This window comes from Leopardus geoffroyi, chromosome A3 (genome assembly GCF_018350155.1).
Source record: "Leopardus geoffroyi isolate Oge1 chromosome A3, O.geoffroyi_Oge1_pat1.0, whole genome shotgun sequence".
Classification (NCBI taxonomy): domain Eukaryota; kingdom Metazoa; phylum Chordata; class Mammalia; order Carnivora; family Felidae; genus Leopardus; species Leopardus geoffroyi.
Genome location: NC_059336.1, coordinates 15,925,213 through 15,950,187, shown reverse-complemented (window position 1 = coordinate 15,950,187; position 24,975 = coordinate 15,925,213). Strand labels below are relative to the sequence as shown.

Genomic DNA, 24,975 nt, shown 5'->3' with positions numbered 1-24,975 from the left:
GTCTTTCAGAGATGATTCCACACTAGGTAGAAGCTTTCTTTACCAATGTCTGTTTAATCAGCGCACTAGGTTAACCAGTGCTCTGCATTTCATTGGAACACGACACTCCTGCCCCAGGCACAATGAAAGCTCACAGCTAGTGGGCCACTGCCTGGCATTCCATTCTGCTGCCTCCCACAGAATGGTGTTGTGGGCTGAAAGTCTGTGTACCTCCCGTCCCCAAATTCATATGTTGAAATCCTAATCCTCAGTATGAAAGTATCGGGAGATAAGGTCAAGAGTGGGGAGCGCTTATGAATGGGATTAGTGCCCTTACAGGAAGAAATAGGAGAGAACTTGCTTCCTCTCTCCGCTCTCTGCCATACGAGGAGAAAACAAGAAGACGGCCATCTGTAAACCAGAAAGAGGACTTTCACCAGCCGCGCCGGCCCCCTGATCTCAGACTTCCAGCCTCTGTCACCGTGAGAAATAAAAGTTTCCTGTTTAAGCCACCTCATCTCTGGGATTCTGTTTTGGCAGCCTGAGCTAAGACAAATGGCACGTTTGCCAAGAATCTGCTGGGCCTGTTCCCAAACCAGTTTGCACCGGCCACACTTGTTATTGTAACGATATTCCACAGGCTGATGAAATACGAGTGCAAAAAGGAAGAGATTTGTTTTTATGAAAATTCGATAGAGACGAGTTGCTAAAAAACACTGTCAATTTAGGCATGGAAGAAACAATGACAAGAGATCCAGAAAAAACCTGCCACGAGAGAGAGATTCTGCACTCGAGTTGCTACACAGTGTCTTCAAATCCTTGTTCCGCTTGAAATAAACCCCGGTCAGAAATCAGAAGATAGATCCTGTAGCTGCTGTAAGGAGGACAACGCTAAAAGCCAATCAGCAGCTCAAGAATGGCAAATGTTCTAGGTGTTTATCATTTAAAATAATTCTGTGCGGGGCGCCTGGGTGGCTCAGTCGGTTGAGCGGCCGACTTCAGGTCAGGATCTCACGGTCCGTGAGTTCCAGCCCCGCGTCCGGCTCTGTGCTGACAGCTCAGAGCCGAGCCGGGAGCCCGCTTCCGATTCTGTCTCCCTCTCTCTCTGCCCCTCCCCCGCTCACGGTCCCTCTCTCTCTCTCTCTCTCTCTCTCTCTCTCTCAAACATAAATAAACATTTAAAAAAAATAATAAATGAAAAACCATTTTATTGTGAAAATTCTCAGGCATACACTAAAGGACACAGAATGGTTTCACAACTCTCCATTCCCCCTTCAGTTAGTTTTCTTACTGTTTATTTATTTATTTTTATTTTTGAGAGGGACAGAGAAAGAGCGGGGGAGGGGCAGAGAGAGATGGAGACAGAAAATTCCAAGCAGGCTCCGCGCTGTCAGCACAGAGCCCGATGTGGGGCTCGACCTGACGAGTCATGAGATCGTGACTTGAGCTGACATCGAGTCGAGCATTTTACTGACTGAGCCAGGCAGTGTCCCACCCCCGTCAGTTGGTTTTTAAAATTAATAACCAGAACAAAAGTTTTAATATCTCCACTAGCCCAGACTCCCAATGGCTCCGACCGAATGGCCGCAGGCTCCGTGTCAGGAGTCCTTTGAGCAGCTCTGGCGGGTCCCGACAGTCAGGGACAGGGTCATGCTCAGCTGCCACTTGTCCCCTGACCAGTATCTGCATCAGCCTAGGGACAATGGTGCCCTCCCCCCCAACACACACTGGGTACAGCTATGGTGTTTCCGGTAGGTTCCATCTCTCTGGGCCCCTCGAACCAGTGTCTGGAAGATTCTGCAAGATCCCCAAATCCTACCTATAACCTTCTTTAAATTAGCGAGAGGCAGCTTTTAACATCTTGCAGCCCAGATCCCTCAATGATCCTCCAGCTGCAGAAAGGTCACAGCTGCCACCTCCAAGAAGCTGGTCCCTGAGGCCCAAATGATCCATTCTTTAAGGACGGAGACAAGAGAGATCTTATCAGGAAAAATGCCTGAGCCCTCCAGGCTTCTGGAAAATTACTGAACTATATTCTAACTATAAAAATCAATCCTTTGAGATCCCAGGAGGCCTGGGGAATAATTGGGGTGGAAAAGGAAAAGACACCATTAATTGAGTGTAAGGGGTACTCACATGTGCTGGGACCAGTACAGAACTACTGGTACTCCCATGTCACAGATGAGGAAACTGAGGCTCAAAAGTGACGTCATTTGTCCAAGATGGAACAGAGATCTGACTCACTTGGAAACTCCTGTTCTTTCTGGATTACTGCCCTACCATGTGCCACCTTGGATGACAGTCCCTTCTCTCTCCCTGATCCTGGGTCTTCCCTCTGACATGAATGGCATGGCCTGCCTGGCTCACAAAGCTTTCAGAAAGCTCTAGACTCATAAGGGATGTGAAGTGCTCTGAAAGGCACCCAGGGTCCAGCTGGGGACTGGGATCACCCTTCTTGTTGTCCTCAGAGCTGGCAACCCTGGGGCTCTGGAAGAAGATCAGTGGCCTCACTGAGGGGCCATGCGTGGGACTCCGGCATGAAGGGACAGAGGAAAATCACTGGGTCCCCTCAAGTTCCCAGAGTGGGAAGAAGGGGAGCAGGTGGGGGGGCAGCTGAAGGGGGTGCCTCAGAGTGTTGCTGTTTTTGGTGACGGCTCAGCTGACGGTTTTGCAAGCTGAGAAATACACACACACACACACAAACTCTAACCTCCTCTGGCTTAAAATAGAGCTGCTGAACCAAAAATGCCAAGCACAGGGCACAGTCACCTGCCCGGCGGGGCCAGACAGCTCCAGCATGGCCCCAATAATACCCACCCTCAGTGGGCACATCTGACAAACCAGCTGGGTGTCACAGGGTCCTCACGATGAAGGTGGGGGCAGGCAGCCAGCCAGTACTCCTCAGCTTCATCTTCGAGAAGAGGAAGGTGAAATCCAGAGAGGCAATAGGGGCTGGGGGCGGGGGGGGGGGGAGGGTGATAAAGCTGGCGGCATCTTGCCTAACGAAGCACCATGGTGCATTGGAAGGATCATGACCTTGGGGACCGCGCAGCCCCGAGTTCGAGTCCTGGCCCAGCCCCTGCCTGGCTGTGAGGATGGGACAAGCAGGGCACCTTCTCTGTGCCATGGTTTCCTGCACTAGAAAGGGAGGGCCCCATCAGTAATGTGGGAGAATGTGCCTGGCACACACATGCACTTCCAGAAAAAGAATTCCTGACATCTGCAGGCAGACAGTTGTAAAAAGGGAGGAAAAGCAGTGAGCTGCTACTGGGCACCTGGAAAGTGACACACAACATCCTCTATAATCCTCAACGCGGTCCCATGAAGGGGGCGTTATTATCACTTTCATTTCTCACATGGGAGAAGCGAGGCCAGAGAAGTGTTCTACCCACACTCACCCACCGGGAAAGTGGAAGAGCTGGAATTTGAACCCAAGCCTCGTTGACTCCAGCTGTGTCAATGACCGGGATCGTGAATTGTCCCCGGAAAGTTCTTCTCAGGCCCTTCTCAGGCTGTAAATCCACGGTGCTTCCCCATCCCCCCAAGACTGTGGCCCCGGGTCTTGCCCCTCTGAAGTCTGGGGAGGAATCAAAAAAGTTACAGGGGTGCCTGGGTGGCTCAGTCGGTTAAGTATCCAATTCTTGGTTTCGACTCAGGTCATGATCTCGCAGTTCGTGAGTTCGAGCCGTGCTGACGGCTCGGAGCCTGGAGCCTGCTTCGGATTCTGTGTCTCCCTCTCTCTCTGCCCCTCCTCTGCTCGCACTCTGTCTCTCAAAAATAAATAAACATTTAAAAAAATTTAAGGGGCGCCTGGGTGGCTCAGGCAGTTAAGCGTCCCACTCGACTCAGGTCATGATCTCGTAGTTCGTGGGTTCAAGCCCCGCATTGGGCTCTGGGCTGACAGCTCAGAGCCTGGAGCCTGCTTGGGATTCTGTGTCTCCCTCTCTCTGCCCCTCCCCTGCTCATGTTCTGTCTCTCTCTCTCAAAAATAAATAAACACTAAAAAAATTTTTTTTTATTTTTTTGAATAAAAAATAAAAAAAGAATAGAAAAGCTACAAATAAGGCTGCAGCGCCAGAATCCTGCTTCTGGGTCTCTGAGCCGCGGTCTGGCTCCTCAGGAAGAGAAGTGAGTCAGAGCACACGCCACAACGTCTCTATGGGCCTGGGTGTTCGCTCACTTGTGACGTCCGAGGCCGTGCCTAACATTTCCAGATGGTCCACAGGGGCAGATGCTGCTCTGGGTGCCTCCGGCTTATGGGCTCCTTCGATGCTCACATCAGTGAAGCTGTCCCTGCTGCTGCTCCCAGAAATGGTCACAGACGTGGCGGCTCGAACAACACCAACGTGCCATCTTCCACTTCCGTAGGGTGGAGGGCTACCCGGGTCACACAGATGAACTGCGCTGAAACTGAGATGCTGGCAGGACTGCATTCCCTTCCGGAGGTTCTAGGGAGGAACTTCCTTGCCTTTACCAGATTCTAGAAGCCACCTGCTCTCTTTGGCTTGTGGCCCCTTTCTCCATCTTCAAAGCCAGCGACGTCAGGCCAATTTCTTCTAACGGTTGTCCCTCTTCTGCCTCCCATGTCCACGTGTAGGGACCCTTTTGAGGACACCCGGCTCACCCAGACTGTCCAGGATCACCTCCTGTCTCCAGGTCAGCTGATTAGCAACCTTCATTCCACCTGCAACTGCCCCCTCCTCTCTACCACGTACCCTAACCTATTTACAGGTGCCAGGGAAAGAACGTGTGCATCTTTGGGGGGCCATTCTGTCGAGCACAGCACCTTATGAGATAGGAGCTTTTCCAAACCCCTTTTACTGGGGGTGGGGAGACTGAGGCATCCCAGGTCCACACACTGGTAAGCAGCAGAACTGGGATATGAACCCAGGCAGTCACGGTGCAGAGTGCATGCTCTTAACTTCTACAGGCGGCTATGGCTCCTCTGTCCGCAGCCACCAGGTGTGCGCTGTGCCAGATCCGGGTGCTGAGGACAGAGAGGGGACCAAGGTAGGATTCCTGTCCTCAGGGGGAGCATAGATATGGAATGTGAGGATCCCAATGCACTGGGAAGAAGGGAAGACGGCAGGAACTCCGAGGCCTCTGGCGGCACAGAGAAGGCCGCCCGCGGAGGGGTCAGGGAAGGAGATGTCCAATGAGCTGGGAGCCGAGATTGAACAGGGCATCAGCCATCCAGGCCTACGGCGTAGGAGATCGTGATGACGATACGCATGAATACTTGCCAAGCGCTTCACCCGGGGTCTGGCCCCTGGCAGGCATTCGATACATGTGGGCTGCTGAGTGTAATGGAGAGAAGACTGTTTCAAGCAAAGCAAGAGTTTGTGCAAGGAACTGAAAGTTCTGTGTGCCTGAAACAAACAAAAAAAACCGCAAAGGGGCTGCTGGAGTAGAGACGGGGGCGGGGGGGGGGGGGGTGGGCGGGCGGGACAAGGGATGCATGCCAAGGCTGCAGCAGAGACCAGGCCATGCAGATGCTCTGGACACCTGCAAGAGAGGCTGCCTGTGCTCGCCCAGAATCTCCACGAAGACCCACCCATTTCAGAGTGAAATGAATGGGTCTCACCTCAGCGCTGGGCGGCAGGAGTGGATTCCTAGGGAGTGAGGTCAACGGAAGGCTCTCCGAGCACCCAGCCGGTCAGGTGAAAGACCCAGGGGTCATCCGGAGCGCCCCCTTGCCCTCCATATCCAGCCCGTCAGCAGGCGCTGCTGTTCCGTGCGTCAGGGTAACACCAGCTGCAGTAACAGGCTGGCCCCACAGCTCAGGGCCTTAATGCAACAGAAGTTCAGAATAGGTGCTCCTGGCGTGGGGCAGCCTTGGGCTGCGTGGTCAGGCACCCAGTCCCCTTCCACCCTGCGGCTGTGCTCTCTCCTAAAGCCTTTGCCTCTCTGCATTCAGCCTGCAGGTGGGGGAAGAGAGGTGGAGTGCGGCACCGGGAGGGGTCACTTCTGCCCACATTCCATTGGCGGCAGTTCTAAGTGCAAAGGAGGCTGGGAAATGTGGCTATAGCTGTGTGCGCCCAACTCCAGCCCACCACCCTATCCCAGATCCAGCCCCCCACCTTCTCTGCACCTCCAGTGCCCTGCCCCTGGTCCAGGCCAACCCCCACCACGCGTGGGGACTACGAAACTCTCCTAACTGGCCTCCACTCTTAGTCACCACCCCTTTTCCACAGGACAGCCAGGATGCTCTTTTTTTTCTTTTTTTTTTTTTCAACGTTTATTTATTTTTGGGACAGAGAGAGACAGAGCATGAACGGGGGAGGGGCAGAGAGAGAGGGAGACACAGAATCGGAAACAGGTTCCAGGCTCTGAGCCATCAGCCCAGAGCCTGACGTGGGGCTCGAACCCACGGACCGCGAGATCGTGACCTGGCTGAAGTCGGACGCTTAACCGACTGTGCCACCCAGGCGCCCCTCTTTTTTTTCTTTTTAATGTTTATTTATTTACTTCTTTTTCTTTTTTGTTTTTTTTTTTTTAATGTTTATTTATTTTTGAGAGAGACAGAGACAGAGCTTGAGCAGGGGAGGGGCAGAGAGAGGGAGACACAGAATCCGAAGCAGGCTCCAGGCTCTAAACTGTCAGCACAGAGCCTGACGCGGGGCTCGAACTCACAGACCGCAAGATCATGACCCGAGCCAAAGACGGACACCCAACCAACTGAGCCACCCAAGCGCCCCAGGATGCTCTTTTTTAAAAATGCTAATCAGAGGGGTGCCTGGGTGGCTCAGTCCGTTAAGCATCTGACTCTTGATTTCAGCTTCAGATTCTCTCTCTCCCTTTCTCTCTGACCCCCCACCCCCGGCTCATGTTATCTCAAATTAAATAAAATTTTAAAAATTATTTAAAAACATACAAATGTCTATCAGATCACTGGTGTGGGCATCCTGCTTACAGCCTTTCCAGCTGTAACGAATAGACCTGCATAAGGACTTGTAAGACCCTGTGTGAAATCGCCTGTTTTCCTTCTGCTGCCTGCCCCTCCACCCCCCAGCTCCCCGATCCCCCTGGTTCCAGCCACACTGCTTCTCTGCTTAAAGGACTTGCACTGGCTGCCTAGATGCTCCCTCCCCAGTCACTCCTCAGAGAGGCCTGTCCCCGCCACCTCAGCTGGTGGCGCCCACCTCCCGAAACTGTCTCCCTTCTGTCCCACACTTGTCTTCAATGATCTTCGTGTGACTGTGTTGTCGCCAACCCTCTTTCCTAGAGTATCAGCTCTATTTACCCCCAGGAAGCTTGTTTGCACCAGTAGGTGCTCAGTAAAGATCTGATGGATGACTGACTGACTGAACGAACGAGTGAATGACTGGCCCAAGGTCACAGAACCACAGTGGTGGATGGGACATCTGCATGGCCGGGCTTTGGGCGCTTTGCTCCAGCTGTCACCATTGGCAGACACCTGCGCCGTTGGGTAAACAAAGGCAGGTGTTGGCAGGGGGCGGGGCGGCAGGAGGAGTCCTCTCGGTCCTCCTCGGCCCCCCCCCACCGAGGCCCCGCCTCCGCCCCCCCCCCCCAGCTCCCCCCTCCAACGCCCGGCCGCCCGCAGCCCGCTCCCCGCCGCGCGGGGCGGAGGGCGCAGCGCGGGGCGGCCGTCGGGGCGCATGGACGGGCCCGGGGCGCGGGGCCCGCGGCGCCGCCATGAGGAAGCAGAGCGTGCGCACGGCCGCGCTCATCCTGTGCATCCTGTCCTACCTGCTGGTGGGCGCCGCGGTCTTCGACGCGCTCGAGTCCGAGGCGGAGCGCGGCCGCCAGCGGCTGCTGGCCCAGAAGCGCGGCGAGTTCCGGAGGAAGTACCGCTTCTCGGCCGAGGACTACCGCGAGCTGGAGCGCCTGGCGCTGCAGGCCGAGCCGCACCGCGCCGGCCGCCAGTGGAAGTTCGCCGGCTCCTTCTACTTCGCCATCACCGTCATCACCACCATCGGTGAGCGGGCCCCGCGGCGCCCCCCGCCCCGGGCTCGAACCCCTCCTCTGCCCCTGCCCGGGCCCGGTAGCTGTGGACCAGTCGTTTCAGCCGCCCTCCGCCGAAAGGGGACGGCGTCCCACGCGGGCGGGGCTGGGAGGAGTCGGGAGCTCAAGTTCGCCCAGAGGTGGCACGCGGGAGTGCTCGGGGGAAGCCTCCAGGGGCCGGGAGACAGGTGGAGCGGGGCGAAGCGCGAGTGGCTGGAGACGGAGGCTTCCTTGCCTGGCTGCATCACACTAGCTGTGTGACCTCAGACAAGTTGCTTAACCTCTCTGAGCCTCAGTTTTCTCCTTTGTAAAATAGGGCTGCTAATAGGCCCTATCTCAGGGCTGTACCGGGATAATTATTGCCAAGGAGATAATGTGTGCAGAAAGTTTTAGCGCAGGGCATGACACATACAAAGCACTAAAAAAGAGAGAGAGATTGATTTTTGTATTATAATTATTATGCCGTTACTCCATGACAATGGGATCTAGTCTGTCTTAGTCACTGCAGTGTACCCAGCCGAGCGCATAGTAGACACTCAATAAATATTTGTTGAAGGAATGACTGATTACCACAGGCTTTGGACCTCACCCTCGGGGATCCAGAGCAGTTTCTCTGCAGCATCTGGACCGTCAGTCGTTGCCATGGCTACCGTCTGGCTGGTACCTGCTGAGCAGAAGCCTGGGGAAGCAGGAAAGGAGAGAAGCAGGCTCTGCAGGGCTCCAGGCTGGGTGTCCGCTGCTTCCCAGGCCCCAGCTGTGGATGTCCAGGCACCCCCTAGAGCTTGGATCACCACTGTGGAAGCCTGAGCTTTGGAGAAAGTTTTTTCCTAATGCTCTTGGCGAACGAATGTGAGCTGTGGGTTAAAAGCCCGAGTTCTGCAATTACATAGCCCAGAGTTCTGTTCTCATCTCTGCTGCCTCCTGTCTGTCTTCTCTGGCAGTTGAACGTACCTCCCGGAGCCCTGGTTTTCTCGACTGCAAATGCAGTGCTTGCTACCTCGCTGGGTGGTTGCCAGGTTTAAATGAGGTCAAGTGTGTAAAATGCTTGGCAAGGTGCCTGAGGCTAAATAGGCACTATTAATTGGTCATAATAACAATATAACAATTCATTGTTTGCCAGCTGTGGGCCCAGCTCCCACTCAGCCCATTATGACCCCTCCTGTGAACGTGGGCACCCCTGCTTCCCTACCCAGGCTCAGCCCAAGACACTCCCTGTTGCCATGCCCAGTGGTGTGGGACCCCATCCACCTTTTCTGCCCTCCCCCACGTTATCTGGAAGGCTCACAGCTGGTTTTGGCCTTTTCTGTGGGCTGTTCCTCACTGGCACCTTGGGGAGCTGGGGGAAAGGGACCCAGTTTGGAAACAGCTGGAGCTTTGCCTTTTCCGGCCACCTGGGGGCGCCAGCTGGGGCTGTGCGGTCCCGGCTGCAAAGCCAGCCTTGCAGAGAGCCCAGCGCCAGAACCCAGGAGCTAGAGCTCTGCAAGAGGCACTGAGGCGCAATGGAGGAGAGTGTTTAATGGCTCAGGCCCTGTGATGTTTGGGCAGCTTCCTTGCCCTGAGCCTAGTTACCTTGTCTGCAAAAACGGGAGACTAATACTGCATACAGTAATTAGGAGGGTAAAATAAAATAATCTATGTAGAGTACCTAGCATGTTTAGTTATTATCATTGTTCGTTTCACTCTGTCAAAGCCTGACCTAGCCCTGATCAGCTGGAAACAGCGCTGCTTCGCATCTTACTGCTAAAAAGGTTCCCCTGTGTCGCACTCAGCACCCCCTTCAGTTTGATTTGATTATTGATGATGAGCTTTATCGATATTAAACTTTCATTGGGCCTTTTGTCTGTGTCAGGCTCTGTGCAGGGCACTGGTGACTAGGGACACACAGAAGTGATTGGCGTGGTCTCTGGCCTCAAGGAGCTCACAGTCTCGTGGGCGGAGCTCCCCCCAAAAACAGATAGGGGGCAAACTGATGGGGCCACGCAACAGAAATGTGGATGTGGAGCCACAGATCTTTAATAACATGTATCGTGTCGATATTCTGAATAAATGATGTGTGCACGCAGCATACACAAAAGGGTAGAGAATGAAAAGGAAGTCTCCCTCTCACCCTGTCCCTCAACCCATAAATCTCTTTCCCTGGGTCAAATACAGTTACTGGTTTTTTGTGCATCCTTCCACATATATTCTCTACCTGTGTATTCCTTTAAAACACACACATATATAGACATTAGGTTATACACACTGTTTTGTCTCGCACTTTCTTTTTTTACTTAATATATTTTGGCGATTTTTAAAAAATCAATCCCTAAAAAGCTGTGTCATCTTTTTCTTGGCCGTATAGCAGCATTTCTCAACCCCAGCACTACTCACACGTCGGACCGGATAACTCTGTTGTGGAGGGAGGGCTGGCCTGTGCATCACAGGATGTTTAGCGTCCCTGGCCTCTACCCACAAGACGCCAGGAGCACGCAACCATCCCAGTTGTGACACCCAAAATGTCTCCAGACATTGCCAAATGTCCTCCTCAGGGACAAAATGACCCTTGGTCGGAACCATTGCTGCGTAGGGCTCTGTCATTTGGTTGGCACCATGATTTATTTCACCAGGCCCCTACCGATGGACACTTAGGTTGCCTAGTTTTCACCACGAGCGACGATGCTTCCCTGATGCCCCCCATGCACACCTCACTTTGCACACACATGTATTTTGGAGGACTAACTTCCTAGCTGTGGAAATGCACGGGCCAAGTGTTTGTGTGTTTACATTTTGGCAGATGGTGTCCATTTGCTAGAGGGGGCACCTTCTTTGCACTTTTCCTGGGTTATGGGCCTCTTTGAGAATACCCTGAAAGCTTTCGCTCCTCTCTCCAGGAATGCTCGGTCCCTGGGGATGGCGTGGTGGTCCAGGACTCCAGGAGGCCCACTCGTGTGTAGGTCCCCGACAGCAGTCGAGGGGACCTGATGAAGAATTGCTGCTTCAGACTGAAGAAGTGCTTAGCGAGGGCTGGCTTGGAGCAGGATGTGGGAAGTCGTGGACTAGGGCAGCAGGGAAAGGGCTATCCAGGGGAGGAAAAAAAACCATGAGAAGAGGCATGTGGAGGTGGGAATGCTGGTTGGGGGAACAACACAGGGTGGGGCTGGACAGGTGCGGGGTGGTAGGGGGAGTCAGATCACCAAGGAGCTCCGACACCAAGTGAGAACTGGTAGGTGCTTTACCCTGTGGGTCCTGGGGCACCATGGAAGATTTTGCTTGATGTTTAAATCAAGGCATACTTCACACACGGTGAAACACACATTTTTCAGTGTAGCAGCCCTGGGCAAGTTCTCACGGGTGAGGACCTGTCCTGCAGCCACCACCGAGACTTAGCAGGCTCCCATCGCCCCCAGATTTGTCATGCCCCTTTCTGGCTAACCCCCTCCTCCAACCACAACGACTGGCAACCGCAGATCTGCTCTCTGTCCCCATGGTTTTGCCAGAATGTTTCCAGAATGCCATTTCAATGGAACCATGGAGTGTGTAGTCTTTTGCGCTTGGCTTCTTTCGCTCCCCGTAATGCAGCTGAGACCCATCCTTTGTTGGCGCAGGTAACCCCAGTTCATTCCTTTCTGTTCCGGAACGGAATTGCATTGTACGTGCGTACCGCAGGTTGTTTACGCGTTCCCCAGCCGAGGGACGCTGGGTTGTTTACAATTTGGGGCGGTTAGGGATAGCCACACAAGGTTTCAAAGGCAGGGAATGACCTAGTTAGAAGCAGCAATTCAAGACGCTGCGCAGGCTCCGGGGGGCAGGGGAGGGAGCCCGGACAGGGCGGCTGCGGCCGGTGCTCACCACCCCTCCCCTCCGCTCTCCCTGCAGGGTACGGCCACGCCGCGCCGGGCACGGACTCGGGCAAGGTCTTCTGCATGTTCTATGCGCTCCTGGGCATCCCCCTGACGCTGGTCACCTTCCAGAGCCTGGGCGAGCGCCTGAACGCGCTAGTGCGGCGCCTCCTGCTGGCGGCCAAGCGCTGCCTGGGCCTGCGGCGGCCGCGCGTGTCCACCGAGAACATGGTGGTGGCCGGGCTGCTGGTGTGCGCCGCCACCCTGGCCCTCGGGGCCGCCGCCTTCGCGCACTTCGAGGGCTGGACCTTCTTCCACGCCTACTACTACTGCTTCATCACCCTCACCACCATCGGCTTCGGTGACTTCGTGGCACTGCAGAGCGACGAGGCGCTTCAGAGGAAGCCGCCCTACGTGGCCTTCAGCTTCCTCTACATCCTCCTGGGGCTCACGGTCATCGGCGCCTTCCTCAACCTCGTGGTCCTGCGCTTTCTGGCGGCCAGCACCGACGCGCCCGAGCGCGCCACCCGCCGCGCCAGCCCGTTCCGCCTGGGGGCGCCCGAGAGCCGCGGCCGCCCTCCGCCCCGCTGCCCTGCCCGCGCCGGGGGCTCCGCCTCCATCTCGTCCCGCGTGCACCGGCTGCAGCTGGGGGCCCGCGACAACCTGGCCTTCTCACCCCCCTCGAGCCCTGGGGCTGTGGGCGGCGGCACGGTGGGCAGGCCCCCGGCCCGGCGGAAGTCCATCTGACAGCCCTGTCCCGGGCCCCGGAGGGTGGGGGTTGGGGGAGGTCGAGGGAACAGGAGGGGCTAGGGTCACCTGTCAGGGCATGCTCCCCAGAGCTTGGAGAGGGTAGAGGGGCTGTGGCCTCAGGGCCGTCTTCTGCCACGAGCAGTGTGTCTTTCCCTTCTGTGGCCGGCCCCTCCCTCCTCTCCAAAAATCCATTAAAGCCGCACCTTAAGCACAAGCACGTCCTGTAGGTGCAAATCCCCGTGGTCCGAACTGTTTTAGGAAGGCGCGGCCACATCAGCCACCCAGGAGAGGCTCTCCACAGGCCCATGTCATCAGCTAGCCCTCCCGAGTGGAAACAGGTGGCTGTTTCTCTGCCGAGAGAGGAGGCAGGTTTTCCGTGTTGTAAGGGAAAATGCGGGACTTTCAACCCTGGGAGCCAGGCAGTGAGGCCAGCTGCTCACACCAGGAGAGGCATGGGGATCGGACGCACTGAAGGGAAACAGCTCCTGTCCCCGAGTGGAGGGGCGGACAAATCTGCACTATTTAAATGATCGCTCATCCTCTTGCTCCATGTGTAGAGTGGAATTGACCCCTGTGTAAATGAAACACACCCTCCGCCCGACCCTCCCCCCCCCCATGTTCTTTGTCCTTGGCGAGCGCCATCCGAGGACGAGGGGGACCTTGTTGACACCCACCACATCACTGGAGCACCTGGACGCAGTCAAATGCTGTGGGAAGACCCCTCTTCTGGAAGCCGTGAGATCTGGGTCCTGCCAACTGCCCTCAGCGTGACCTTGGGGAATGTCATCCCCTACCTGGGCCTCAGTTTCCACATCTGTAATGACTGAGTTCACCTGGAATCGTGTCCCCACCCCCCACCCCCACCCCCTGCATCTCTGGAAGGGTTCCTGGGATGCACCCTGCCCCCTAAGGTGTCCGTGGCATCCTGCAGCGCTCGGCTTCCTCAAACACCAACTACCCGTGGCTTCCCAGATAGAACTCTCAACACAAAGCAGAGCGAGCCAGGTTAGAAAAGCCAAAAACTTTAATTTTCAACATGAGCTACATGGTCATGAACACAATGCAACGTGACCCACTCCAACCCAGGCGCCCCGGAAACCCTCCCTCCCCAAAGTCCCGAGTGGCTCCTGCTCCCAGAGGGGGAGTGAGAAAAGTGGGTGGATGGAGAGGCCCCCAGCCTGAGGACCCGGGGTCCGGCCTCCCAGCCACCCCCTTCGGAGGCAGGCATAGAATGAAAGGGCTCCAGATGTGATGGCTGAGGCCCCGGGTTCAAGTCTCCACTTTGCCCTCACAGAAGCTAGGAGTACATGGGCACAGTCAGCCTTCCCCACAGGGTTTGAGTCCGATGCGCTCATGGACATGGCAGCCTTCTGTCCACTCTGAGGCGCTGCTATACAGACAAGGGGCCCTCCCACAGAGCCAGGGGAATCACTGCGGGGGAACGGGGGAGGGCTCGGTCCCCTGGGCCGGGCACAGTGCTGCTGCTCAATAAATAAATGCAGGTGGCCTTGCCTGACGCAACAGCTGTGCTCCAAAGGGAGGGGGGCTCGGCGCCGCTTCTGAACACCGAAGTGCGCCCAGGAGCTCCTGGTTTAAGAACCGGATGGTGAATCAGCTCGTAAAGTACGTAACCACCCCCTAAGCTATCTGCTTCATCTCCTCTTAGAGCTCTGAGCTGTGGGAGAACTGAGTTCCAGTCGGGACCCCGCCGGGAACCCACAGTGGGACCTTAGCCGGTACTTTCCCTCCCAGGGCCTCAGCTTCCTCCTCCGTAAAGTGGGCTGACAATACAGGCCCCCTCTACCCCCCAGGGGCTCTTGTGAGGGTATACTCGACGTAAAAGCACTTGGAAAGCAAAAGTTTGAAAAGCACTACAGGAAGGTCAGATCTTGTTACATCGGAAAGTTTTGTGAGGCTTTCCTTAAGATGACGTGTGTCACAGCCGTCTCACTCCCACACAGCCCCCGGGCGGGAACCGGCACTTACCTCCCTCAGGTTGGTCCTATGGGGGTTCTGACCCACCCTCAGCAGGAACCCCTACCCAGACACCGAGGTCTGGACCAAATCCTGGGCACCCTCAGTCCGCTGGGCCGGACCCCAGGGCAGCTAGGGCTCTATGGTAACTCTCTCCGCCAAACCGGGGTCCACAGAGATGGAACCAAGCAGGGCCCCGTGGCCCAGGGCTGAAAGGCCACAAATGCTTATCATGGCAGACATGCCTGGGCAGTGGCTTCCGGTCCCATGGAGGGAAGCACAACAGAGCCCCATCGCGCATCTGCTGAGGGGTCTTGGGCAAGTCACTTCCTGACTCTGGGCCTTAGTTTCCTCCCCTCTCAGATGGGCTACAATTTGCTCTTCCCATCTTTTCTGGGAGGCTCTACGGAGAGAAGGGAGGAAGAAGTGTCGTGGGCAACGGTGGCCCCACCTGGCCCTGCTCTGGTTCCAGCTCAGCCTCGGGTGGGAGGAGGCCAGGATGGAGGCGCCACCGAACTCACAGGTGACCCCAGAGGCGAGCGTTCCCCTCGCCAGGCCTGTCTTCATCAGTAAAATGGACTTCATGAATGGTCCCAAAGGTCTGTTCCCAGCTGTATGGAAAGTGGACTCTGGAGAAGGGAAGTGGAGAAGACTCCCTCCCACAGTACCCCTGCCTGTGACTTTTGGCCCAGAGATTGAAAAAAGAATCAGCCCCTCTATAAACCCTAGCCTCCCACTCCCAAATCCCACAATTCCACCTCTCTGCTCCTCTCCAGATGGAGCTTGAGCTGGCAAGGGTCAGACAGCAGTAGGGACAGGCTGGCCTTGAAGGTTCCCCAAAGCTAATACTGAGAATAGTCACCCCCTCCCCAAACCCCCATCTCTTGGTGAGGACAGACAGTGGTTCCGCACCAAATGGTCAGAGCCCCTTTGGAAGCGGGGCACGTGCTCACAACAATGATACGAAGAAACAGGGCTCCAGCCCCCACCCCACCCCACCAGGAGGTGAACTGAGATTTCACAGAACAAACAAGAAAGTCACTGAGGGGGGCCCTCGGTGACCACCCCCAGGATGTTGTTATTGCTTTGGAGCGTGCTCTCTCCCTTTATAAAGGCTGTGCAGACACCAGAGGGTAGGCTCGGGCTGGGGGGCTCCGAGCCCTCTCTCCCTCTGTTTGGGACAGCCTGGCTCTGCCCCGTCTTTGAAAAGCTACCCCTGAACAACCAGAGCAGTGACGGCTGGAGAGAGAAGGCGCTCTCCTGGCTCAAAATATTCCAAATGGTGAGTAATAAACGAACAGCAGAGAAATCACACTGGTTAAAAAAACAAACAGGGGAGGGGCTGATTCTGGGCCTCAGATTAGAGGCCACCCAGAGCCCTGCTGCCTCCTGCCCCAGCCTTGGGATTCCACCCAGCACAATCCCAGGAAGCTCGGAAGAGCTCATCGATAAAAGAAAGGGGCATCTCTGTCTCCCCTTCCCAGTGCAGCATGGGAAGCTCTATGGAGGCGATATAACTCATCCGGGACTTTAAAGGCTCCCCAGGGCTTAAGGAGGCAGAGGGGAGGGGAAGGAAGGATAGAGGAGGAGAGGGATTCCAGGTGGAAGAAATTGCCAGATCAATAGCCTAGAGTGAGGCCAAGGACAAGGCAGGGCTGAACACAGCTGGGCATCCTCGGTGGAAAATGACCTCCTCCAATGGAGCCCAGGCCTCTCCACCAAGGCCCACAACCCTCAGGAGTGCTTCACAAATAAAACCAGTACCAAGGATAAGACGTCAGAACATCTGAGTATAAGGGGCAGCTCCAGCTACAACCGGGTCAGAGGGGTGGGGAGGGAGGAGGAGGGGCGAGAAGAGGAAGAAGAAGGGCTGGCCTCCCATGAATCAGGCTCCAGGCTCAGACCCAGACCAGTGAGGAGACAGCCGCCTCCTGGAATGTTCTGGTGTGCCTCCTCTCTACCCATCCTGGAACTCTGTAAAGACTATATGCAAGCTAAGAAGAGGCCCCAGGGCTTGGAATGCTAACTCTACCCAGCTAACCTGGACTACGCCCTACACAGCAGGGACTGGGTAATGAGGGGTGGTGGGCTGCTGGGTGCCTCCCAGGGGAGGTGGCAGAAATGTGCTTCTATAAAGAGGGGCCAGCCTGTGTCCTCCCAGCATGCAAAAGGGCTTCCGTGGGCCTCGGGGAGGGCCGGGCCAGGAAGGCAGCTACCCAGGCTTGCTTGAGAAGGAATCTCCTGATTCTTACACTCATGAGCCAAGGTAGTTGAGGCAGGGGCAGTGGGTTCTGCCCTTAGTACAGGATGGTTTGTTTAAAAAGACTAAAATAGGGAAGCTCTGTTGCCTCCCCAGACCCCTAGCCTGGAGGCAGAGGGGTAGACAAGAAGACCTTTGACCTCACCCAACGAGGAGGGATTCTCCTACATGGGAAACCCTTGCCTTGGCACCACTGGTCCCAACCCCAACTTTACTTAGACTCCCTCTCCAATCCAGCGTCCCCAAATTCAGAGACGGTGAGCTCCCTGGACTTGGGGTTCTCGAAAATCAGGGTCCCGTGGCTCCTTCACCAAAACACAGACGACCCAGTTCTTTCCAGTCCATTTCCACACTATCTCGTTGCAATCCCACGGAGCTAGGCACCCTGGGGGTCTGTGCCAGGTCCAGGGCACCGCCTCCTCTCCTTTGGCCCCTGCTGGACCCCAATTCCTAGAGCCACCGGAAGAGGGGCAGGCAGGAAGGGACAGACAGATGGACTCGGACAGGCTGCGGCAAAGCTCCTTCCACGGGCAGGCGGAGGGAGGCCGAGCTCCTCGTCATGTGGGAGGCTCTGGACCCCCCGGAGCTGGCTCCGGATCCTTGCAAAGCTGCCCCATCAGCTCTGGGGCAGGAGTAGCTGCCTGAACCCGGTGCCGCAGGAAAGACACTTGCTGGTAATTGGCACCATGGAGATGGCCGCTGGGTTCTGGACTTGGCTCCGGGCAGCGAGCTTCCGAGGAGGCAAAAAGGGGGAGCAGTCGGACAGTGTCTGGGACAGGAGGATGGTATGCTCTGCCACCTCAGTCTTTCCTTTCTCCGGATTGCAGCCACATCCACCAGGTCAAGAACCGGCCAAGTCAAAAGTGCAGCCAATCCCGTTGGGAGAGGGAAGGTCTTAGGGGGTAGGAGGCAAAAAGGGGGTGAGGAGGGGCCCTGGGGGTCAGGTCTCCCCGTTCTGCTTCCCCACTGTGGGGGAGAACCCCATCCTCCTCTGTTCAATGTGCCCCTGGGCCTGGGGTCCCAGGTTGGGGCTGGGCATTCTCCAGGCCTTCTCGGGGAGCCCCTCCCCACCCCGGCCCTAAGATCGCTCGCCACAGGGGCCCACGGTGCTCTCGAGGGACAACTGGGACGCCTGCCGGAGCAGGGGGCCCGCGGCTGGGTCCACCATGGAGGAGGTGGGGAAGAGCTTGTACCAGCCCACGGCCAGGGTGGTCAAGTCCAGCTCCTCCAGTAGCACTCGGGCCACACCCATGAACTGCTTCCGCTCCATGCGCCCATAGTTCCCCCACACGATCACCTGCGGGGCGAGAGACACTGAGGTTCAAATCTTGCCATTCACGGGCCCAGAACCAGAACTCAGGTCACCCTCATGCCCACTTCACCTCTGAGTCCTGTAGATGCTCCCGCCTTAAAATTGCTCAAGCCTGGGGTGCCTGGGGGAGCTCAGTCGGTTAAGCATCCGACTTCAGCTCAGGTCATGATCTCAGGGTTCATGAGTTTGAGCCCCGCGTCGGGCTCTGTGCTGACAGCTCAGAGCCTGGAGCCTGCTTCGGATTCTGTGTCTCCCTCTCTCTCTCTCTCTCTCTCTGCCCCTTCCCCACCTGCACACTCTCTCTCAAGAATAAACAAACATGAAAAAAAAAAAAAAAACTGATCAAGCCTGACCATATCTTCCTGGCTCTAGTGCGGCCATTATTGCTTGCCTGGGCAACTGGCTTCCTGCCTCCCATCTAACTCTCTCCATTCCACCCTCCACACCCTCCACCTTTGAAGCTGAGCCTTGAGGGCTGGCCCTACAATGTGAGTCCCATGCCTGGTACCCTCCCCCTGCAATCCCCACCAGACCCTCTGCTTCCAGATTCTTGGAAACCCCCCATGAGAAACAAAACAAAGTTTTAAAAGTAGCTGATGGATGTATGGTATACAAGCTAGCTTCCTTCCTTTTTCCAACAGGCTCTTTTCTGTAGTGCCTGCCCCATTTCTTGGTCAACACTCTCCCTTGGAGCAGCTAGTCGGGTGGTTTCTGTGGCTGCAGGACCCTCATTTGCTCTTCTGGAGCTCAGGGTCTAACTCTGTCCCCTGTGGGGTTAGCCCACAAAGGTGGGCTGGCTCAGTCACTCCGTGGAGCCCGTTGACTTTAATGCACAGCCTCTGGGGTCAGACACCGGTGGGTTCAAATCCCAGTCCCAGCTGGGTGGTTTGGGTAAGTCATCCAACATCACGGGCCCTCAGAGTGGTTTCTAAGTGAAATTATCCCCAGTTTCCCTCGCAGGCAAGGATCAAAGGAGTGGATGTCCAAGCTCACTATGAACTGTCAGCTGCTTCTCGAGCACACAGGGCAAGATGACAACAGCGTGAGCCACTACTGCATACGGTGTTGGACGCTGCTCCAAGGCTCCACTGGCCTTAGATTCAACCCTCCCAACAACCCTACAAAATGTTTTGATTTCACAGCTGTTTCAACTGAGCCTCAGAGAAGTTCAATCATGTGCCTGAGATGGTTCACCTGACCAGTCTTCGATGCTCCTTGGGCAGCTGATCAGAAGTCCGCCTCTGGTGCATGGATGGATTCATTTTAAACTGGGGTTATGGGCTGAACTGTGTTCCCCCAAAATTCATACTGAAGCCCTAACCCCCAGAATGTGACTGTATTTGGGAAGAGAGTCAAATGAGTCCATAATCCCATCCGACTGGTATAAGAAGAGGAGATTAGGACACGAAGAGAGAGAGCAAGGACGCGTGTGCACAAAAGCAAAAAGACCACGTGAGGACACAGGGAGAAGGCGGCCTTTGCAAGCCAAGTAGAGAGGACTTGGAAGAAATGGAACCTACGATACCTTGAGCTTGAGCTTCTAGCCTCCAGGACCGCGAGAAATAAATTTCTATTGTGTAAACTCTCCAATCTGTGGTACTTTGTTACGGCGGCCCTAGCAAACTATTACAACTGGCATTTGGATCTCCCTCACGGGGCTGGTGGGTCTGTCCTGCTGTGACATCAGTCAGAGGGCTCACCAGCAAGGACCCCACTCAGATTTCTATTTCCCCATCCCCTCCACATCCCAGACAGGGATGTTCTGTGGAGCTTCTCCAAAGATGCTCAGGCCAGAATGCTCTACCTTTGTCTACTGGACCAGATCTGGCCCATAGATGTTTTAAGTTGCATGTGAATGCCTCTAGACTAGAAGAGTTCTCCCAAACTTTTTTGACTAGTTTATACAGTAAGACATTTACATCATCACCCAGTGCATACAGGGGACTCCCAATTGAAGAAAGTCAGATAAGACCTGCCTAACTAAGAATGATCAATGTTTTCTTTCCTATTCTATTCTGTTAAACAAACGAACCAACTTGTTGAGATTCGCTAAACGGATTTCACAGCTCGCTGATGGGTCTTAACCCTCAGGTTGAAAAATTCTGCCCTAGATAGGCCCTGGGCTTCCCAGTCTGGCCAAAGTCCCACTGTCTTGGCAAATTTGTAACACGCTGGCCCCGCCCTCATTTGCTTTGCCTGCTCTGGTTAGAAGCAAAAAACTGAGGTACAAGCCAGAGGTGCCCAAGTGGTGACTCCAAGGCAGTGGGCATACGGTTCCTGCAGGCATCCAACCTGGGCCCTGCCAACACCCACGATGGGCAGCTATTTCTAGCTTGATGCCTGAGTCACCATTAGCACCCCCCTGATGGCCAGGGAACCAAACACCTCTCTGGATCCTCAAAAGCTCCCAGTCTATTATCTTGTGCTCCAGGCCAAGCCCCCGGCTTCCAGAGGCTGTTCTGATAATGATTAATAATAACAAGAAGAACAATGGTGGCAGGCATTTGTGGGGCACTTACCATGGGCCGACCCTGCATTTTTCTTGCACAAGGCACCCATTTCGCTGTCACAATGTTATCTGTAGGTACTGTGAGCACCCCCATCTTATGCCCATCTTACAATAAAGAAGCTGAGGGTCAGAAAGGAACTTGTTCAAAATTGAATTGTGGAGCTCAGATCAACCACAGTGCCCTCCTTCCTCCAGGTGAGGCCCTCCAGAGACACCCCCCCCACGCCGGGGTGCCCCCTCTCTCCCTCTGGAACTGCATACACAGACCTCGGGGCCCCTCACCTGCAGGACTTTGCCCTGGGGACTCTCAGGAAACAGCAGCACCTGGTTATACAGCGGGTCCAGCGACTTGCGAGCAACTTTGGTCTTCTTCTTGGCAATGCAGACGCCGTTCTCCAGCAAGTAGGCCTTGATGTAGGCCGCTGAGGACAGAGACCGGCGGGATGAGTTCGACTCTGGCCCTCAAATGGTGGGCAAATGGCACAGTAGGGGGAGGCTCCCCACCCACTGCTGGGGGCCAGATGGCCTCATGGGGTTTGGGGAGGCAGCTGCAGGGGTAAGTGTGGTGGTAGGTGTGAGTGACAGGGTGCAGCTGGGGTTGGGTGGGGCCTACTCCCCCTCCTTGGGTGATCCTACCTGCCCCCTCCCTGCCTTTGCTCACTCTGTACTTACCTGTTTCCTCCCTTAGTCCCCGATTTGCTCACCCCTTCCCTGGCTTACCCCTTCATCACTGACACATTCACCCAATACATGTTTGCTAAGCACCTACTTACTGTGTGCCAAGCACCTAGGCATGGGGGTATAGCCATAAACAGGTAAGATGGTCCTTGTCCTCCAGAAGCTCAAACCAGTGGGGAAGACCAGTAAGGTCAACTGACAATCTCCAGTGGTTCTCAGAACAAACTCAAAACCATTACTCCCATGTGAGTCACTGGAGTTGGGACAAGGGAGTCCCCTGTAGTTGGGCCCAATTTTCTCTCTTCTAGACCCAGAAACCCCTCAGGGCCTCCCCGCCGACCTCCACCCCTGCCTCGTAGAAGGAAGGGCAGCCCCACACCTGGCAGTGTCTTGGAGCCTGGCTTGGCCGTCAGTCCCCGAGCCTGGATGATGTCCACTTCCAGCTGGCCATTCCGCTCCTGCAAGCCGATCTCCACGTCCCCTGCAAGGGGCCCCAAAGCACGGGACTGGGAAGTGGCTTAGAAGCTCGCCCAGGGGCTCAGCCTCTCGTCTCTACTTAGGGATGAAGCCCCCCCTTCCCCTGCTCCCACCCAAAACAAGACCAGAAACCACTCCAACATGAGGCTCTGCTGAGCCTGTGGGTGCAGACTAGGCTCTAGGCTGGGTGCTCGGTGGATGGAGCCAAGGGGGATGGGGACAAGGGGGAGAACGAGGGCTTGTGGTGCCCCCATCAGGAATAGGTCTTGGGGCACTCACCCATCGGCGTGGTGGCCAGGGTCTGGCGGCCCACGAACTGCGCTGGCCCCATGCTGCCGAGGAAGTCACTGAACTGCGCGTCTGACGCCAGGCAAACTCCCCCATAGTTAAGGCTGCAAGAAGAAAAAAATGAGACAAAAACTAATGTTCCCAGGGGCTGACTGAGGACTCTGATGACTCAGGCAGTCACCTCCAGAACCTCCCTCATTCCACGGGGATTCCGTCCACATCCATCACCCGGCCTCAGGCAGACCTCTGTCCTGTCTCTCCTTACTTCTTTCTATCTTCATGGCCCTCAAATCTCTACTTCGACTCCAAAATTCTAGGGCTTAGCATTTGTGTCTTGTACCATCCCCCCGCCTCTCCTCACCAACCCTCAGGTTCCACCTCCATGAAACAGATGTGACCATATCTGCCTCCCGGGGTGGTCGTAAGAAACATGGGAGGTGATGCTGGTCAGTGCCCGGCTCCCATGGTTTAGTGCCACAACACTGGTCCAGAGACCAGCAGCATGGCCCAGGAGCTAATGAGGAACAAACCTGCACCGCACTCTTCTCCGACCTGCTGAATCCGTCTGCCTTTTAATGAGAGCCCCAGTAGACTCGTTTACACCTGACAACTTGAGACACACGGGACCAGGGGCTCGGCCTCGGAGGTCTGCCTTGGTTGCTGCTGCTCCAAGTTCACTGCGCCCTGTCTGTTGGGAATGAGACCGCAAATCTCCTTTGAAAAGCCCCCTCCCCAAGGCACCGATTCCCCTGGAGTGGAGCAGAGCAGGTTCAAGAGTCTGGGCGTGAGCTCCGCCTGGCCAATCAGCACATTCCTTCCCTTGGCTGTTTACTGGCTCAGAGACCTGCACGTGGCCCAATTCAGCCCACAAGAATCTGGTTAGGAGGCTTTCGACTGTGGGGAGTGAGAAGCTCTTTTTTCCCACCAGGCTTGAGCCTGAGACAGAAGACTGGAGCCATTGGCAGCTATCTTGCCGCCATCTGGGGTCCGTGAAGGAAGCCACCATACAGGTGGTCTCGCATAAGCTCCTGGATCAAGTTCTGCCTAAAGCAGGATACTTCACCTCTTCCGTGGTTACATAAGTCAATAACGACTATTATTATTACAAATTATTACCTTTTTGCTTATGCCAATTTTAGCTAGTTTTTCCTCTCTCATCTCCGAAGTGGGAATAATAGTGTTCCCATTTCCTAGGTGTGAGATGAAGCACTGAGTACCATGCCTGACGTACCCTGTCACCTTCAGGAGCAAAGCACGGGCAACCCACTTCCCCATGTGACCCTTGCTCCGACCCCAGGATGTTGGTTCTTCATTTTACCACCATTATTCAGGTGAGGAAGCCCAGGTCCTGCTCGGCCTAGAGCCACGGAGCTCACAGGGCAGTCAGCACTTGAGTACAACACTTCTGATGCCAATCCCCAGTGACTTCCCACCTCGGCAGGTCCCGAGGATAATAGTGAACTTTTAACAAGTGCCCACTGTGTGCCAGGTTTCACAGCAGTGGCCAGGGCGGTCTCTGAGCAGGAGGAGGAAAGCACCTTGGGGCCTGGAGGGTACTGCATGCTTCGTTCGCTGCACAGAGAGCAGACTCTCCAAAGCTCCCCCCCCTTGGGAAACCTGCTGGGCTCTCAGCCTTGAAGGAGCAGGAAGAGCTTCCAAGGAAGGTGGGGTTTTCAGATCCACCCTGCACGGGTGCCCCTTCCTGCTTCTGAACCACTCAGCCCACTAGTCTGTCTTTCCCGAGGGACGAGACCCTGTACACCGAGACCCCACCGTCTTGCTGGGGAAATGCATTGCTCCTGAAGAAATGTCCTAAAGAAGACAGTATCACAAGACACACCCAGTCCCCTGCCCACCCACTTCGGGTTGGGTACCTCAGTACCAAGGGCTTATTACTATGTGCCAGCACCCTTCCAGGCTCCAGGGCTTATTCAAGTCTTGTCCTCACGGGCCATATATTCTGGTGTGACTCATGGAGATTCTAGTGAAGCAGGTATGATTTTATTTAGCTAACATCAAGGACACTGAGGTTCAGCGCAGGAAAGCCACCTGCCCGAGTCACACAGTGAGAGGGTGGGAGAGGCAGGATTTGAACCTACATCTGCGGGCGGAAGACACACACTTAGCTCACTGCCACAGCACACGATAACCTCCCCTTGTCCAGGACTGGCCCCAGTACATGGAGTGGACTCCTAGAAGCCCGGTATGTGTTTGTTTCTTTCTTTCTTTAAAAAAATTTTTTTTAATTTTTATTTATTTTTGAGAGAGACAGAGACAGAATGCCAGTGGGGTTAGGGGCAGAGAGAGAGGGAGACACAGAATCCGAAGCAGGTTCTAGGCTCCAAGCCGTCAGCACAGAGCCCGACGCAGGGCTCGAACTCACAAACTGTGAGATCATGACCTGAGCCAAAGTCAGACGCTCAACCAACTGAGCCACCCAGGCGCCCCTTTTTTATTTTTTTCTTTCTTTCTTTCTTTCTTTCTTTCTTTCTTTCTTTCTTTCTTTCTTTCTTTCTTTCTTTCTTCCTTTCTTTCTTTCTAACATTCTTTTAAATATTTTCTTTTTATTTGACAGAGAGAGAGAGAGAGAGAGAGAGAGAGAGAGAGAATGCAGGGGAGAGGGGCAGAAGGAGAGAGAAAGAAAAAATCCCAAGCAGGCTCCACGTCCAGCACAGGGCCCGACATTGGGCTCAATCCCACAACCCTGGGATCATGACCTGAGCCAAAATCAGAGTGGGACGCTCAATCAACTGAGCCCCCCATGTGCCCCAGTATGCATTTCTGAGTGTGGTGAATGTTGTTCTCATCTCTTCCTCCCGGACAGACAGCTCAATCCATTGCTCAGCCTTGTAACCAAGTGTGGCCAATGTGAGCTGAAAGGATACAGGCCACTTCCAGGCCTAACCTATAAAAACCTCCCACATGCCATCTGTCCTGTGCCAGTCTAAGCCTATCGGTAGTAATG

At 55.2% G+C, this 24,975-nt stretch overlaps 2 protein-coding genes across 3 annotated transcripts in view; one reads left to right on the top strand and one right to left on the bottom strand.

Moving 5' to 3' along the window:
• The first annotated feature begins 7,543 nt into the window (after window positions 1-7,543).
• On the top strand, window positions 7,544-12,754 carry KCNK15 (potassium two pore domain channel subfamily K member 15). The gene is made up of 2 exons (XM_045444480.1): window positions 7,544-7,918; window positions 11,800-12,754. Exons 1-2 carry the CDS (start codon window positions 7,636-7,638, stop codon window positions 12,507-12,509), a joined length of 993 nt encoding a protein of 330 aa, XP_045300436.1. The 5' UTR covers window positions 7,544-7,635; the 3' UTR covers window positions 12,510-12,754.
• A 764-nt stretch (window positions 12,755-13,518) lies between these two features.
• RIMS4 (regulating synaptic membrane exocytosis 4) overlaps window positions 13,519-24,975 on the bottom strand; it is a 64,071-nt gene continuing 52,614 nt past the window's right edge. For both annotated transcript variants that reach the window (XM_045444481.1, XM_045444482.1), the window contains exons 3-6: window positions 22,002-22,114; window positions 21,625-21,726; window positions 20,850-20,989; window positions 13,519-18,043 (exon numbers count right to left, since the gene is read on the bottom strand). In XM_045444481.1, the coding sequence (XP_045300437.1) occupies window positions 17,825-18,043; window positions 20,850-20,989; window positions 21,625-21,726; window positions 22,002-22,114 (574 nt within the window). In that variant the 3' untranslated portion in view covers window positions 13,519-17,824. The remainder of the gene's footprint in view (window positions 18,044-20,849; window positions 20,990-21,624; window positions 21,727-22,001; window positions 22,115-24,975) is intronic.

Coding starts and splice junctions, on each gene's coding strand:
- KCNK15 (XM_045444480.1), top strand. CDS start 7,636: ATGAGGAAGCAGAGCGTGCGCACGGCCGCGCTCATCCTGTGCATCCTG. Junction 7,919..11,799: donor CACCGTCATCACCACCATCG/GTGAGCGGGCCC, acceptor CTCTCCCTGCAG/GGTACGGCCACGCCGCGCCG.